Source organism: Saimiri boliviensis, chromosome 6, assembly GCF_048565385.1.
Source record: "Saimiri boliviensis isolate mSaiBol1 chromosome 6, mSaiBol1.pri, whole genome shotgun sequence".
NCBI classification, from domain to species: Eukaryota; Metazoa; Chordata; class Mammalia; order Primates; family Cebidae; genus Saimiri; species Saimiri boliviensis.
This window is the reverse complement of record NC_133454.1, coordinates 60,345,581-60,359,501: the sequence shown is the minus strand read 5'-3', so window position 1 is coordinate 60,359,501 and position 13,921 is coordinate 60,345,581. Positions and strand designations below refer to the sequence as shown.

Below are 13,921 nucleotides of genomic sequence, written 5' to 3'. Positions count from 1 at the left end.
TGGTATTACAGGCGTGAGCCACCACACCTGGCCTGGGGTCTTCTTGTCTTTTTGTTTTGTTTTGTTTTTAAACTAATTTATTTATTTATATATTTTATTGCACTTTATGTTCTGGAGTACATGTGAAGAACATGCAGGATTGTTGCACAGGTACATACATGGAAATGTGGTTTGCTGACTCCATCCCCATCACCTATATCTGGCATTTCTCCCCATGTTATCCCTACCCAACCTCCCTACCCTTCATTGTTGCTCCCCAAGTTCCCTACAAGAGACACCAGTGTGTGATGCTCCCCTCCCTGTGTCCGAGTTCTCATTGTTCAACACCCACCTATGAGTGAGAATATGTGTTTGATTTTCTGTTTTTGTGACAGTTTGCTGAGAATGATGGTTTCCAAATTCACCCATGTCCCTACAAAGGACACAAACTCATCTATGGCTGCACAGTATTCCATGGTGTATATGTGTCACATTTTCCTTGTCTAGTCTATCATCGATGGGCATTTGGGTTGGTTCCATGTCTTTGCTATTGTAAACAATGCCACAATGAACATTCATGTGCATGTGTCTTTATAATACAATGATTTATAATCCTTTGGATATATACCCAGTAATGGGATTGCTGGGTTAAATGAAAATTTCTATTTCTAGGTCCCTGAGGAATTGTCACACTGTCTTCCACAATGATTCAACTAATTTACACACCCACCAACTGTGTAAAATCGTTCCTATTTCTCCACGTCCTCTCCAGCATCTGTTGCCTCCAGATTTTTTAATGATTGCCATTCTAACTGGTGTGACGTGGTATCTCAATGTGGTTTTGATTTGCATATCTCTAATGACCAGTGATGATGAGCATTTCTTCGTATGTTTGTTGTTCTCATATATGTCTTCTTTTGAAAAGTGTCTGTTCATATCCTTTGCCCACTTTTCAATGGTTTTATTTGTTTTTTTTTCTTGTAAATCTGTTTTAGTTCTTTGTAGATTCTGGATATTAGCCCTTTGTCATACGGGTAGATTGCAAAATTTTTTCCCATTCTGTTGGTTGCTGGTTCACTCTAATGATTGTTTCTTTTGCTGTTCAGAAGCTCTGGAGTTTAATTAGATCCCATTTGTCTATTTTGGCTTTTGTTGCCATTGCTTTTGGTGTTTTAGGAAGTCTTTGCCTATGCCTATGTCCTGAATGGCTCTGCCTACGTTTTCTTCTAGGGTTTTCATGGTGTTAGGTCTTATGTTTAACTCTTTAATCCATCTGGAGTTAATTTTAATGTAAGGTGTCAGGAAGGGGTCCAGTTTTTGCTTTCTGCACATGGTTAGCCAGTTCTCCCAACACCATTTATTAAACAGGGAATCCTTTCCCCATTGCTGGTTTTTGTGAGGTTTGTCAAATATCAGATGGTTGTAGATGTGTAGTGTTGCCTCTGAAGCCTCTGTTCTGTTCCATTGATCTATATCTCTGTTTTGGTACCAGTACCATGCTGTTTCGATTACTGTAGCCATGTAGTATAGTTTGAAGTCAGACAGCATGATGCCTCCAGCTTTGTTCTTTTTGCTTAGAACTGACTTGGCTATGTTGCTTTCTTTTGTTTCCATATGAAGTTTAAGGTGGTTTTTTCCAGTTCCGTGAAGAGAATCATAGATAGTTTGATGGGGATAGCATTAAATCTATACATTACTTTGGGCAGTATGGCCATTTTCACAATATTGATTCTTCCTAAACATGAGCAGAGAATGTTTTTCCAACTGTTTGTGTCCTCTCTTATTAGTAGTGGTTTGTAGTTCTCCTTGAAGATGTCCTTTACATCCTTTGTTAGTTGTATTCCTAGGTATTTTATTCTCTTTGTAGCAATTGTAAAAGGCAGTTTGTTTTTCATTTGGCTCTCTTTAAGTCTGCTACTGATGTATAGGAATGCTTACGATTTCTGCACATTGATTTTGCATCCTGAACTTTTCTGAAGTTGCTTATCAGTTTCAGGAGATTTTGGGCTGAGACCATGGGGTCTTCTAAATACACAATCATGTTATCTGCAAATAGAGACAATTTGACTTCCTCCTTTCCTAACTGAATACACTTTATTTCTTTTCCTTGCCTGATTGCTCTGGCTAGAATTTCCAATACTATATTGAACAGGAGTGGTGAGAGAGGGCATCCTTGTCTAGTGCCAGATTTCACAGGGAATGCTTCCAGTTTTTGTCCATTCAGTATGACATTGGCTGTGGGTTTGTCATAAATATCTTTTATCATTTTGAGATATGTTTCATCGATACCTAGGTTTATTAAGAGTCTTTACCATAAAGGGCCATTGAATTTTGTTGAAGGCCTTCTCTCCATCTATTGAGATAATCATGTGGTTTTTGTCTTTGGTTCTGTTTATGTGGTGAATTACATTTATAGACCTGCATATGTTGAACCAGCCTTACATCCCTGGGATGAAGCCTACTTGATTATGATGGATAAGCTTTTTGATGTGCTGTTGCAATCGGTTTGCCAGTATTTTATTGAAGATTTTTGCATCTATGTTCATCATGGATATTGGCCTGAAGTTCTCTTTTCTTGTTGAGTCTCTGCTGGCGTTTGGTATCAGGATGTTGGTCTCATAAAATGATTTGGGAAGGAGTGTCTCTTTTGGGATTTTTTTGGAATAGTTTCAGAAGGAGTGAGACCAGCTCCTCTTTGTACGTCTGGTAGAATCTGGCTATGAACCCATCTGGACCTGGGTTTTTTTGGTTGGTAGGTTATTAATTGCTGCCTCAACTTCAGCCCTGTTATTGGTCTATTCAGGGTTTTGACTTCTTCCTGGTTTAGGCTTGGGAGGGTGCAAATGTCCAGGAATGTATCCATTTCTTCCAGGTTTGTTGGTTTATGTGCATAGAGTTGTTTGTAGTAATCTGTGATGGTAGTTTGTATTTCTGTGGAATCAGTGGTAATATCCCCTTTATCATGTTTTATTGCATCTATTTTATTCTTCTCTCTTTTCTTTTTTATTAACCTGGCTAGTCGTCTATTTTATAGATCTTTTCAAAAAACAGATCCTGGACTTACTGATTTTTTGAAGGTTTTTTTTTTTTTTTTTTTTTTTTTGTATCTCTATCTCCCTCAGTTCTGCTCTGATCTTAGTTATTTCTTGTCTTCTGTTAGCTTTTGAGTTTTTTGATCTTGCATCTCTAGCTCTTTCAACTTTGATGGTAGGGTGTCAATTTTAGATCTTTCCTTGCTTCTCATGTGGGCATTTATTGCTATAAATTTTCCTTAGACTCCACTTTAAAGGTGTCCCAGAGATTCCGGTACATTCTCATTGGTTTTGAAAAACATCTTTATTTCTGGCTTCATTTCATTGTTTATCCAGTCAACATTCAAGAACCAGTTGTTCAGTTGCCATGAAGTTGTGCGATTCCGAGTGAGGTTCTTAATCCTGAGTTCTAATTTGATCGCACTGTGGTCTGAGAGACTATTTGTTATGATTTCTGTTCTTTGTCATTTGCTGAGGAGTGATTTACTTCCAATTATGTGGTCAGTTTTAGAGTAGGTGTGATGTGGTGCTAAGAAAAATGCATATTTTGTGGATTTGGGATGGAGAGTTCTGTAGATGTCTATTAGGTTTGCTTGGTCCTGATCGGAGTTCAAGTCCTGGATATCCTCGTAAATTTTCTGTCTTGTTGATCTAATATTGACAGTGGAGTGTTAAAAGCCTCCCACTATTATTGTGTGGGAGTCGATAAGTCTCTTTATAGGTCATTAAGAACTTGCCTTATGTATCTGGGTGCTCCTGTATTGGGTGCATACATATTTAGGATCGTTAGCTCTTCTTGTTGCATTGATCCTTTTACCATTATGTAATGCCCTTCTTTGTCTCTTTTGATCTTTGTTGGTTTAAAGTCTATTTTATCAGAGACTAGGACTGCAACTCCTGCTTTTTTTTTGCTCTCCATTTGCTTGGTAAATTTTTCTCCATTCCTTTTTTTTTTTTTTTTTTTTTTTTTTTGGTTGTTGTTGTTGTTGTTGTTTGTTTGATTTTTGTTTGTTTATTACTTCTCCATTCCTTTATTTTGAGTCTATGTGTATCCTTGCATGTGAGATGGATTTCCAGGATACAGCACACTGATAGGTTTTGACTTTTTATCCAATTTGCCAGTCTGTGTGTTTTGATTGGGACATTTAGCCCATTTACATTTAAGGTTAATATTGTTTTGTGTGAATTTGATCCTGCCATTTCGATGCTAGCTGGTTGTTTTGCCCATTAATTGATGCAGTTTTTTTGTGTGTGTCAATGCTCTTTACCATTTGGTACATTTTTCGACTGGCTGGTACTGGTTGTTCCTTTCTGTGTTTAGTGTTTCTTTCAGGAGCTCTTGTAAGGCAGGCCTGGTGGTGACTAAATCTCTTAGCAGTAGCTTGTTCGTAATGGATTTTATTTCTCCTTTGCTTATGAAGCTTAGTTTAGCCAGATACAAAATTCTGGGTTGAAAGTTCTTTTCTTTAAGTATGTTGAATATTGGCCCCCACTCTCTTCTGGCTTGTAGGATTTCTGCCAAGAAATCTGCTGTGAGTCTGACGGGCCCTTTGTGGGTAACCTGACCTTTCTCTCTGGCTGCCCTTAGCATTTTTTTCCTTCATTTCAACCCTGGTGAATCTGACAACTTTGTGCCTTGGGGTTGTTCTTCTTGAGAAATATCTTTGTGGTGTTCTCTGTATTTTCTGAACTTGAATATTGGCCTGCCTTGCTAGGTTGGGGAAGTTCTCCTGGTTAAAATCCTGAAGTGTGTTTTCCAGCTCGGATTCATTCTCTCCATCACATTCAGGTACACCTATCAATCATAGATTAGGTCTTTTCACATAATCCCATATTTCTTGGAGGCTTTATTCATTTCTTTTCACTCTTTTTTCCCTAATATTGCCTTCTTATTTCATTGAGTTGATCTTCAATCTCTGATATCCTTTTTTCTGACGATTCTGCTATTGAAACTTGTGTATGCTTCACGAAGTTCTCGTGTTGTTTTTCAGCTCCATCAGGTCACTTATATTCTTCTCTGAGCTGTTTATTCTCATTAGCATTTTGTCAAACCTTTTTTCAAAGTTCTTAGTTTCTTCGCATTGGGTTAGAACATGTTCTTTTAGCTCAGTGAAGTTTGTTATTACCCACTTTCTGAAGCCTGTTTCTGTCAATTCATCAGACTCATTCTCCATCCAGCCTTGTTCCCTTGCTGGTGAGGAGTTGTGATTCCCTGGAGTAGGAGAGGCTTTCTGGTTTTGGGTGTTTTCATCCTTTTTGTGCTGGTTTCTTCCCATCTTTGTGGATTATCTACCTGTGGTCTTTGTAGTTGGTGGCTTTCAGATGGGGTTCTCTGAGTGGATGTCCTTTTTGTTATTTCTGTTTTTTAGTTTTCCTTCTAACAGTCAGGTCCCTCTGCTGTAGAACTGCTGGAGGTCCACTCCATACTGTGCTTGCCTGGAGAGCACCTGCAGTGGCTGCAGAACAGTAAGGGCTTCTGCCAGTTTCTTCTTCTGTTATCTTTGTCCCAGAAGGATGCCTACCAGATGTCAGCCTGAGCTCTCCTTTATGAGGTGTCTCTTTGGATATACAGGGGTTGGGGAGCTGCTTGAGGAGACAGTCTGTTCTTTACAGGAGCTCAAGTGCTGAGCTGTGAGCTCCACTGTTCTTTTCAGAGCTGCTTGGCAGGTACGTTTAGGTCTGCTGCAGTGGAATTCATAACTGCCTTTTTTTCCCAGGTGCTCTGTCCTGGGAAGGTGGTTTCTTTATTTATAAGTTTCTGACGTGCTGCTGCCTTTTTTTTACAGATGTCCTGCCCAGCTAGGAGGTAGCCTAGTCACAGTCTGCCAGCAGAGGTATTGCTGTGCTGCTGTGGGCTCTGCCCAGCAGCTGTGTGAACTTCCTTGCGGTTTTGTTTATAGAGGTATAGTTAGAACTGCCTTGGTAATGGCAGTCTGCCTAGTAATGGCAGACTGCCTCAGTAATGGTGAACTGCCTTGGTAATGGTGGGCGCCTTGGTAAGGGCGGACTGCCTTGGTAATGGCGGACTTCCTCGGTAGTAGTGGACTGCCTCAGTAATGGCAGATGTTCTTCCCTCCACAGAGGTGGACCAACCCAGGTCCAGCTGTGCTTGCTGTGAAACTATCAATCCAGAGTATTTCAGATTGCTGGTCTTTGTGGGGGTGGGACTCGCTGAGCCAGATTACCTGGCTCCCTGTTTCAGCTCCCTTTTTTTCAGTTGAATGGGTGATGCTGTCTACCAGGCATTCTAGATGCCAGTTGAAATGGCACCCAGATTTGTTTGAGTTTTTGTGTGGATACCCGCTGTGCCAGCTGAAACAGCTGTGTTGGAGACTCATGGCACTTTTCCGCCCCGGAATCTGCTATCTGTGGGCAGTAAAAATTCATTTGGAAATGCAGTGATCACTCACCCTCTGCATTCTCACTGGGAACTGCACTCCAGAGCTGTTCCTAATCAGCCATCATCCTTTTAAGAGTAAAAATTTTATAGTGGTTATGGCTACACAACCAGTAAATATACTAAAAATCACTGAATTATACACTTCACGTGTCAATTGTATAAAATATGTGAATGATACCTCAATAGAGCTATTAAAACTACAACACTAAAAGGCTGAATCAAGTTATAATTACTTCAAGAATTCTGGCTGAACTAGATAATCTGGTTAAATAACTATTCAATCTTGTTTATGTAATTCTAACTATTTTCCAAGCCTTTGCTAGATGTGTAGGCATTTTTCTGAACACAAACCTAAGTGCTTCTTCAGCACTGTACATTAGAGAATGTAGAAAAAATAAACTGTCAGTATGTACCTCCAATTCATAACATTAAACTTTTTCATATTTTGTATCAGGAAAACTGCAAGGAAATAACAAATTCATACCAACTATGGCAATTTTTATTTCATTTGCCCCATAGCCATGTCATTCACCAGGTTTTTTAAAAATAGGGAAATAGGCTGGGTGCAGTGGCTCATGCCTGTAATCCCAGAACTTTGGGAGGCCAAGGCGGTTGGATCACCTGAGGTCCGGAGCTCCAGACCAGCCTGGCCAACATGGAGAAACTCCATCTCTACTAAAAATACAAAATTAGCCAGGCATGGTGGCACATGTCTGCAATCTCAGCTACTTGAGAGGCTGATACAGGAGAACTGCTTGACCCAGGAGGCGGAAGTTGTGGTGAGCTGAGATTGCACCATTGCACCCCAGCCTGGGCAACAAGGGAGAAACTCCATCTCGAAAAAAATAAAATAAAATAAAAATAAACAAAAGAAAAGGGAAGTAAGGAATTTACTCACTCTGACTTGAGATTCACTTTTTCAAATGTCACTCACAATTATTTCACCTCAAAGATACTCAAAAGACAGAGGATTTATTTACCTTTTTTGCAAAAAAAAAATCACACAATTAAAAATTCTTATATCCAGTGTCACTGAACGAGGAAAGAGGCGATAAATTATAAAAAAGAGAGAAAAAATTTTGAGACAAAAATGTCCATCAAATTTAAATTCTTCTAATCTCTAATTCTTACGTACAACTAGAAAAGCGAATGGCAATACAGATGGCCACTGATGCTCAGAAACACATTTCGTCACTTTCTTTTCTGCTTCATTCAGACATTTTCAGTACTGGCAAGCTCAAAAATACAGTGTTAGAAAGATGAAAACTGAGAGAATCTCAAAGATTTCACATGAGCTCTTCTGACCAGACCAGAGCAAAGTAAAAGAAGCCTTACTTGTCTGATCATGCTTTAAAATAATAGGGTTCATATGGTTCACAAGAAAGAAGAGATGAGCAAGTCAAATTTCAATCTTGGTTCCAAGGCAGAGATTAAAACAATGATTACAATCTAATTATAAAGACAGTTATTATATGAGACAGTATTTCTTTCCAGATTATATATTTTACATACTTGAACAGCTTTTCTTAAATAATCTCTCAGGGTTGATTTTAAACAAAAGTCAAAATACTACCAGTTAATTTCAGATTCCTACTACAGATTTTTCAAAGTCCGTCTGTGTGCAGAAGCAAAATTATGAATCGCGACTCGAAGAGTTGAGTTACCCCTGGAGACATCACAGGAATTGATGACTGAATGCAGTGCCCGAGTATATGCTGCAAAAGAAGGTTTGCACAGCAATGAATAAAGTCAAATTCTAAACAACTCTACTGGCCTCTATCTTATTAGTATTGCTTCTCTACCAAGAGTCTCTCAAGTATCAACTTTAGCTATCCATCAAATAAATATTTATTGACTACTTATTATGACAAACACTCTGTGAGGACAGAAAAGATAATGAAGAGTATGGACACAAAAATAATTAAGTTGCCATGTAATACTTCCAAACCAGAGGCATATACAAAATACTATCATAGGCCAGGCACAGTGGCTCATGGCTGTAATTCTAGCATTTTGGGAGGCTAGGGCGGGCAGATCACTTGAGGTCAGGGGTTCGAGACCAGCCTCGCCAACATGGTGAAACCCCGTATCTACTAAAAATACAAAAATTAGCTGGATGTGGTAGTGCACACCTGTAATCCCAGCTATTCAGCAGGCTGAGGCACTTGAACCCAGGACGCAGAGGTTGCAGTGAGTGGAGATGGTGTCACTGCACTCCAGCCTGGGTGACAGAGCAAGAATTTGTCTCAAAAGAGAAAACCCCCAAAACCAAAATGTCATCACAGAATTAAGTTGAGAATGAATGTACAACTACCTAGGACAGGATGAAAAAGATTCCCAGAAGTGGTAACATTAAAGATGAATTGTGAAGAAATAACAGGGGTAAAGGAAAGAACACAGAAATGAGTGTGTGAGGTATAAAAGGAGTAAAAAATATGGTAACTATCATAAGGCTAGAGTAGGGCCTGGAGCCAGAGAGAAAATATACCAAATATGTCATGCATCTTATATTGCAATGGAGTGCCCTAGAGGTTTTAGAATAGGGAAATGGCATAATTAGATTTGTGTTTTTAAAAAGAAAGCTGGTAAGAAACTCATATCATACAGATGAAGCACTAGGAGTATATATACTGGCAGTATTTCTAGTGTATACATGAGGCAACATAATCTGTACACTATATAAATCAATATATTTAAGGATGGACAGGAAACAGAAATACTAATGACAATATGAACAACTGAGTTTTCTCTAGCTGGGACTCCTGATAGAGTTTATACTGTTTCTTATTTTCCTCAGTGCCTCCTGGCAGAACTAGCAATCTAATGTGGCTATATATGGTAATACATCCATGTTACATACCATTAAAGTATTTGGCTAACAGGGAATTCAACTGGATAGAGTCCTAACTTACATAAAAGGCAAATTCTAATAGTCTTCAGTTAATGGACCTGGAACTCAAGTCCTCCTACAGTAGATTGAGCTGAAAAGATAACAGACAAAGGTAATAGATCTCAAAGAGAACTATAACTAATCGTAACTATTTTCATTGCCTCATATAGTTATATGACTTATAACAGTCTCTGATACATAGTAAGCACTCAATAAATGGTAAATTACTACTATAACTACTCTTTACTGATTTTTCTTTTTGCTATTAGGCCCTGACGATTCCTTCAAGAAACTTACCTTTGTGGTTTTTATAGAAAATACAATTGTTGGCACAGGTGTCAGGATGAGCATCCCAAAAATCAGGACCACAACAGCATAGTGGAGGTAAAGTAATATTATACAGCTGCATTTTCTCTTGGATTTGGGCTCGTAAAGCTTCTACATATCTGAAAAATAAGGTATGATTAGGCAAAGTGAACTACTAGAAAGAGAGTGAGCATGAACCCTGATTGTACAGCCTGCTTTAACTGTTAAATCTATTCCATATCTCTGGGTCTTGACTCTTCCTCTTTGAACTGGGAAAAAGCACTGGGGAAAATGCAGGGCTACACCTGAGAAGTACTGGGCAATCAAAAAATTTGCTGACGTTATGAATTCCTAAATGAGCAAAAGTATGAGAAGACACAGTCCATTCTCTTTTAAGAAAAATGATAACAATGACTTTCTACCAAGTCTCCTCTAGAGCCAGAATATCATGAAGACCTTTTCAAATTACCTCAGGTATTCTTTTTCTCTCTGTTGTTGTTTTTCTCTGGCTCCTTTGATCTCTTCAAGTTGTAACTGAGCTAATGTCTCACTCATCTTCTCTCTTGAATACAGTTCTTCATGAAAGTTCATTCTTAGGATCCTCTGCTCTTCAGCATAACGTTCTTGCTCTCTCTTTTTCTTAATTCTGAGAATAAAATCATAACATGGTTAGGAATTTCATAAAATTCTTATTTAAAATTAGCTTCTTTATCGAAATAACTCAAGAAATTCCCAGAAACGAAGGAGTCGAGAAGTCAGTTTAATACCCCAAGAATATCTTCAAAAATTTCCGCTGGCTGATTTACCTCCTCTCAAAGGGAAATGAGCAATAGCTACTATTAAAAGAGTTCCTGGTCCAGGCATGGCGGCTCATGCTTGTAATTCCAGAACTTTGAGAGGTTAAGGCAGGTGAATCACATGAGGCCAGGAGTTCAAGACCAGTCTGGCCAACATGGTGAAAATCCACCTCTACTAAAAATACAGAAATGTAGCCAGGCAGTCATGGCACAGGCCTGCAACCCCAGCTACTCAGAAGGCTGAGGTGGGAGGATCACTTGAACCCAGGAGGAGGAGGCTGCACTGAGCTGAAATTGTCCTGCTGCACTACAGCCTGGGTGACAGAGCAAGACCCCATCTCAAACAAAACAAAACAAAACAAAACAGTTTTTCTGTAAGAATCTAGCATAACAGTTTTCTTTTAGATTAAAACTACAAGTAAACAGGGCTTCTGCTTCTGGCTAAAACAGAGTAACAGGGACCAAATTTGCCCTCCCACCATAAACCACCAAAAACATTAAAAAAGTTAAAAAGTACACAAATCAGACAAATACAAGAAATGATGGTTTTCAAGACACTGGACACCAGGTAACACAAGACACTGCTCCTTAAAAGATGGAAAACAAGTGAAGTAAACCCTATAACTGCCAGAGATTACTGCCTTGGAAGGTTCCAGGCAGTGGCACAGGGCAGGGAAACTGAAGTGAAGCCTGATGGGCTCTATGAATTGAAGAGATGGAGTTCAGAGTACAAGGAGACAAAGGCAATTAGAGTTTACTGGACAAAGTATCAGAAAGAAGAGAGCTGCCCAGAGACAGCACCCCAGAGATAAGCAGAGAATCTCCTGGTATACAGCAGAGCACTAATTGGTGCATGTACATAATGGAATAACCTAAGGCTAGAAAGAGGACCATCCAGAATAAGAGAGAACGCTGACTAGAGTCCACACAGCTCCAAGAATATTAGTTCTTATGTCCACCAACCAAACTTGAAAAACTCATAATCCACAGAACATTAGGTAAAGTATTCAGAATGATCTTATCTGAGCAGTAGGGAATAAAAAGCAGTCCTAGACTGACTAAGTACCGCTCCAGACCCAAGTTACAAAAGCAAGTCCTCAAATGAACTTGACTGTATACCAAAACCAGGTTCAAGAATGTATAGACATCCAGCAACTAACATGGTAAAACTCACAAAGTTGGGCATCCAACCAAAGACTACTAAGCACACAAACAGGCAGTAAAACACAACTCACAATCAGGAGAATAATCAGTCAATCAAAATGACCTAGTACTGACACAGTTGTTAGAATTAGCAGAGAAGAACACTATAACAGTTATTACAACTATATTCTATATGTTCCAAAGGTTAGGATATAAAAAGACTAAAATCAAACTCCTAAGATGAAAACTACAATTTCAAGAGTATAAATTGAGATTTAAAAAACAGTGGATAGGAATACTACCAGCATAGATGTTGCAGAAGTAAATCTGAAAACCTAACAATAGAAACTATCCAAAATGAAACACACAAAAAAATCTGAAATGACAAGCACAAAATAACACCAAACTAATCAAATTAAAAATGGACAAAGGGGCTGGGCATGGTGGCCCATTCCTGTAATCCCAGCACTTTGGGAGGCCGAAGCGGGTGGATCACAAGGTCAGGAGTTCAAGACCAGCCTGGCCAACATGGTGAAACCCCATCTCTACTAAAAATACAAAAAATTAGACAGGCACAGTGGCAGGCACCTGTAATCCTAGCTACTTGGGAGGCTGAGGCAGGAGAATTGCTTGAACCTGGGAAGTGGGGGTTGCAGTGAGCCGAGATTACGCCACTGCACTCCAGCCTGGGAGACAGAGCTAGACTCCGTCTCAAAAAAAAAAAAAAGGACTTGAACATTTCTCCAAAGATGATATACAAATTGGCTAACATGCATATGAAAAGATGCTCAACATCACTAATTATCAGAGAAAGGCAAACTAAAACCACAATGAAATTATTACCTCACACCCATTAGGATAGCTACCATCAAAAAAATAAGAAACAACAGGTGTTGGTGAGGATGTGACAAACTGAAACCCTTGTACACTGTTGTTGGGACTGTAAAATAGTATAATCCCTATGGAAAACAGTATCGACATTCTGTAAAAAATTATAAATACAGTCACCATATGATCTTACTTCTGGGTACATATTCAAAAGCAAGTAGAGTCTCAAAGAGATATTTATATACACATGTTCCTAACAGTGCAAATTCTTAATAGGTAAGAGGTGGAAGCAATCCAAATGTCCATTGATGGATGAATAAACAAAATGTAGTACAGACATAAAATAGAGTATTATTTAGCCTTAGTCACATTAAACAACATGGATGAGACTTAAGAACATAACACTAAGTGAAATAAGACAGTTACAAAAAGAAAAATAATGTATGATTCTACTTACATGAAGGTCTAAAGTAGTTGTGATGGTTAATACTGAGTGTCAGCTTGATTGGATTGAAGGATACAAAGTATTGATCCTAGATGTGTCCTTAAGGGTGTTGCCAAAGGAGATTAACATTTGAGTCAGTGGGCTGGGAAAGGTGGACCCACCCTTAATCTGGATGGGTGCCATCTAATCAGCTGCCAGCAAGGCTAGAATATACCCAGGTAGAAAAATGTAAAAAGAGACTGGCTTGCCAGACACGGTGGCTCAAGCCTGTAATCCCAGCACTTTGGGAGGCCGAGGCAGGTGGATCACGAGGTCAAGAGATCGAGACCATCCTGGTCAACATGGTGAAACCCCGTCTCTACTAAAAATACAAAAAATTAGCTGGGCATGGTGGCATGTGCCTGTAATCCCAGCTACTCAGGAGGCTGAGGCAGGAGAAGTGCCTGAACCCAGGAGGCGGAGGTTGCGGTGAGCCAAGATTGTGCCATTGCACTCCAGCCTGGGTAACAAGAGCGAAACTCCGTCTCAAAAAAAAAAAAGGAACAACTGTCAAATAGTAGTTTCAGAAGGGATCATAAAATAAAAAATGATAATGCTAAATTTAAAAAGTGATATGAACAATTATTCTGTAAGTTTGTTTTCTTCTCTAATGTCTTCAAAACCATTGTTGTAAATACATGTTTTAGCTGATACACAATAGAAACTAGACAAGGTCAGAAATCAGTATGTCAATTTATCTGTTTCTTCTAGAGCCATGGTGTGAATACAATTACAGTGATTCTCTGGCTATGCTAAAAGGTATTCTGAAACCAGCATCAGGCTTTCAGGAAAAGAGAGGTAAGAATACAAAAGACTGCAAATGGGTATCTGCACAACTAAAAAACAAGTAGATGTCAATATTTACATTTTGAAGAGAACCCTGAAAATAAAGTGCTATCACAGGGAGACTGGATTTAAAATATATATTCTTATAATTTCAACAACTTAAAAACTCTTGTTAGTCATCTTTCATATGATAGTACCACAGCACTAATCCTTTACAAAGTTAAATTAAAATAGAGACCTAGAACCAAAAGCAAGGGCTATTTCCGAAGCAATCAC

General features: G+C 39.0%; 1 protein-coding gene across 8 annotated transcripts in view; it reads right to left on the bottom strand.

Annotated features, from left to right (window-relative positions):
* Window positions 1–3,942: 3,942 nt before the first annotated feature.
* CCDC15 (coiled-coil domain containing 15) overlaps window positions 3,943–13,921 on the bottom strand; it is a 65,712-nt gene continuing 55,733 nt past the window's right edge. For all 8 annotated transcript variants that reach the window (XM_074400790.1, XM_074400787.1, XM_010334401.3 and 5 more), the window contains 3 exons: window positions 10,077–10,253; window positions 9,599–9,747; window positions 3,943–8,126 (listed from right to left, as the gene is read on the bottom strand). In XM_074400790.1, the coding sequence (XP_074256891.1) occupies window positions 8,005–8,126; window positions 9,599–9,747; window positions 10,077–10,253 (448 nt within the window). In that variant the 3' untranslated portion in view covers window positions 3,943–8,004. The remainder of the gene's footprint in view (window positions 8,127–9,598; window positions 9,748–10,076; window positions 10,254–13,921) is intronic.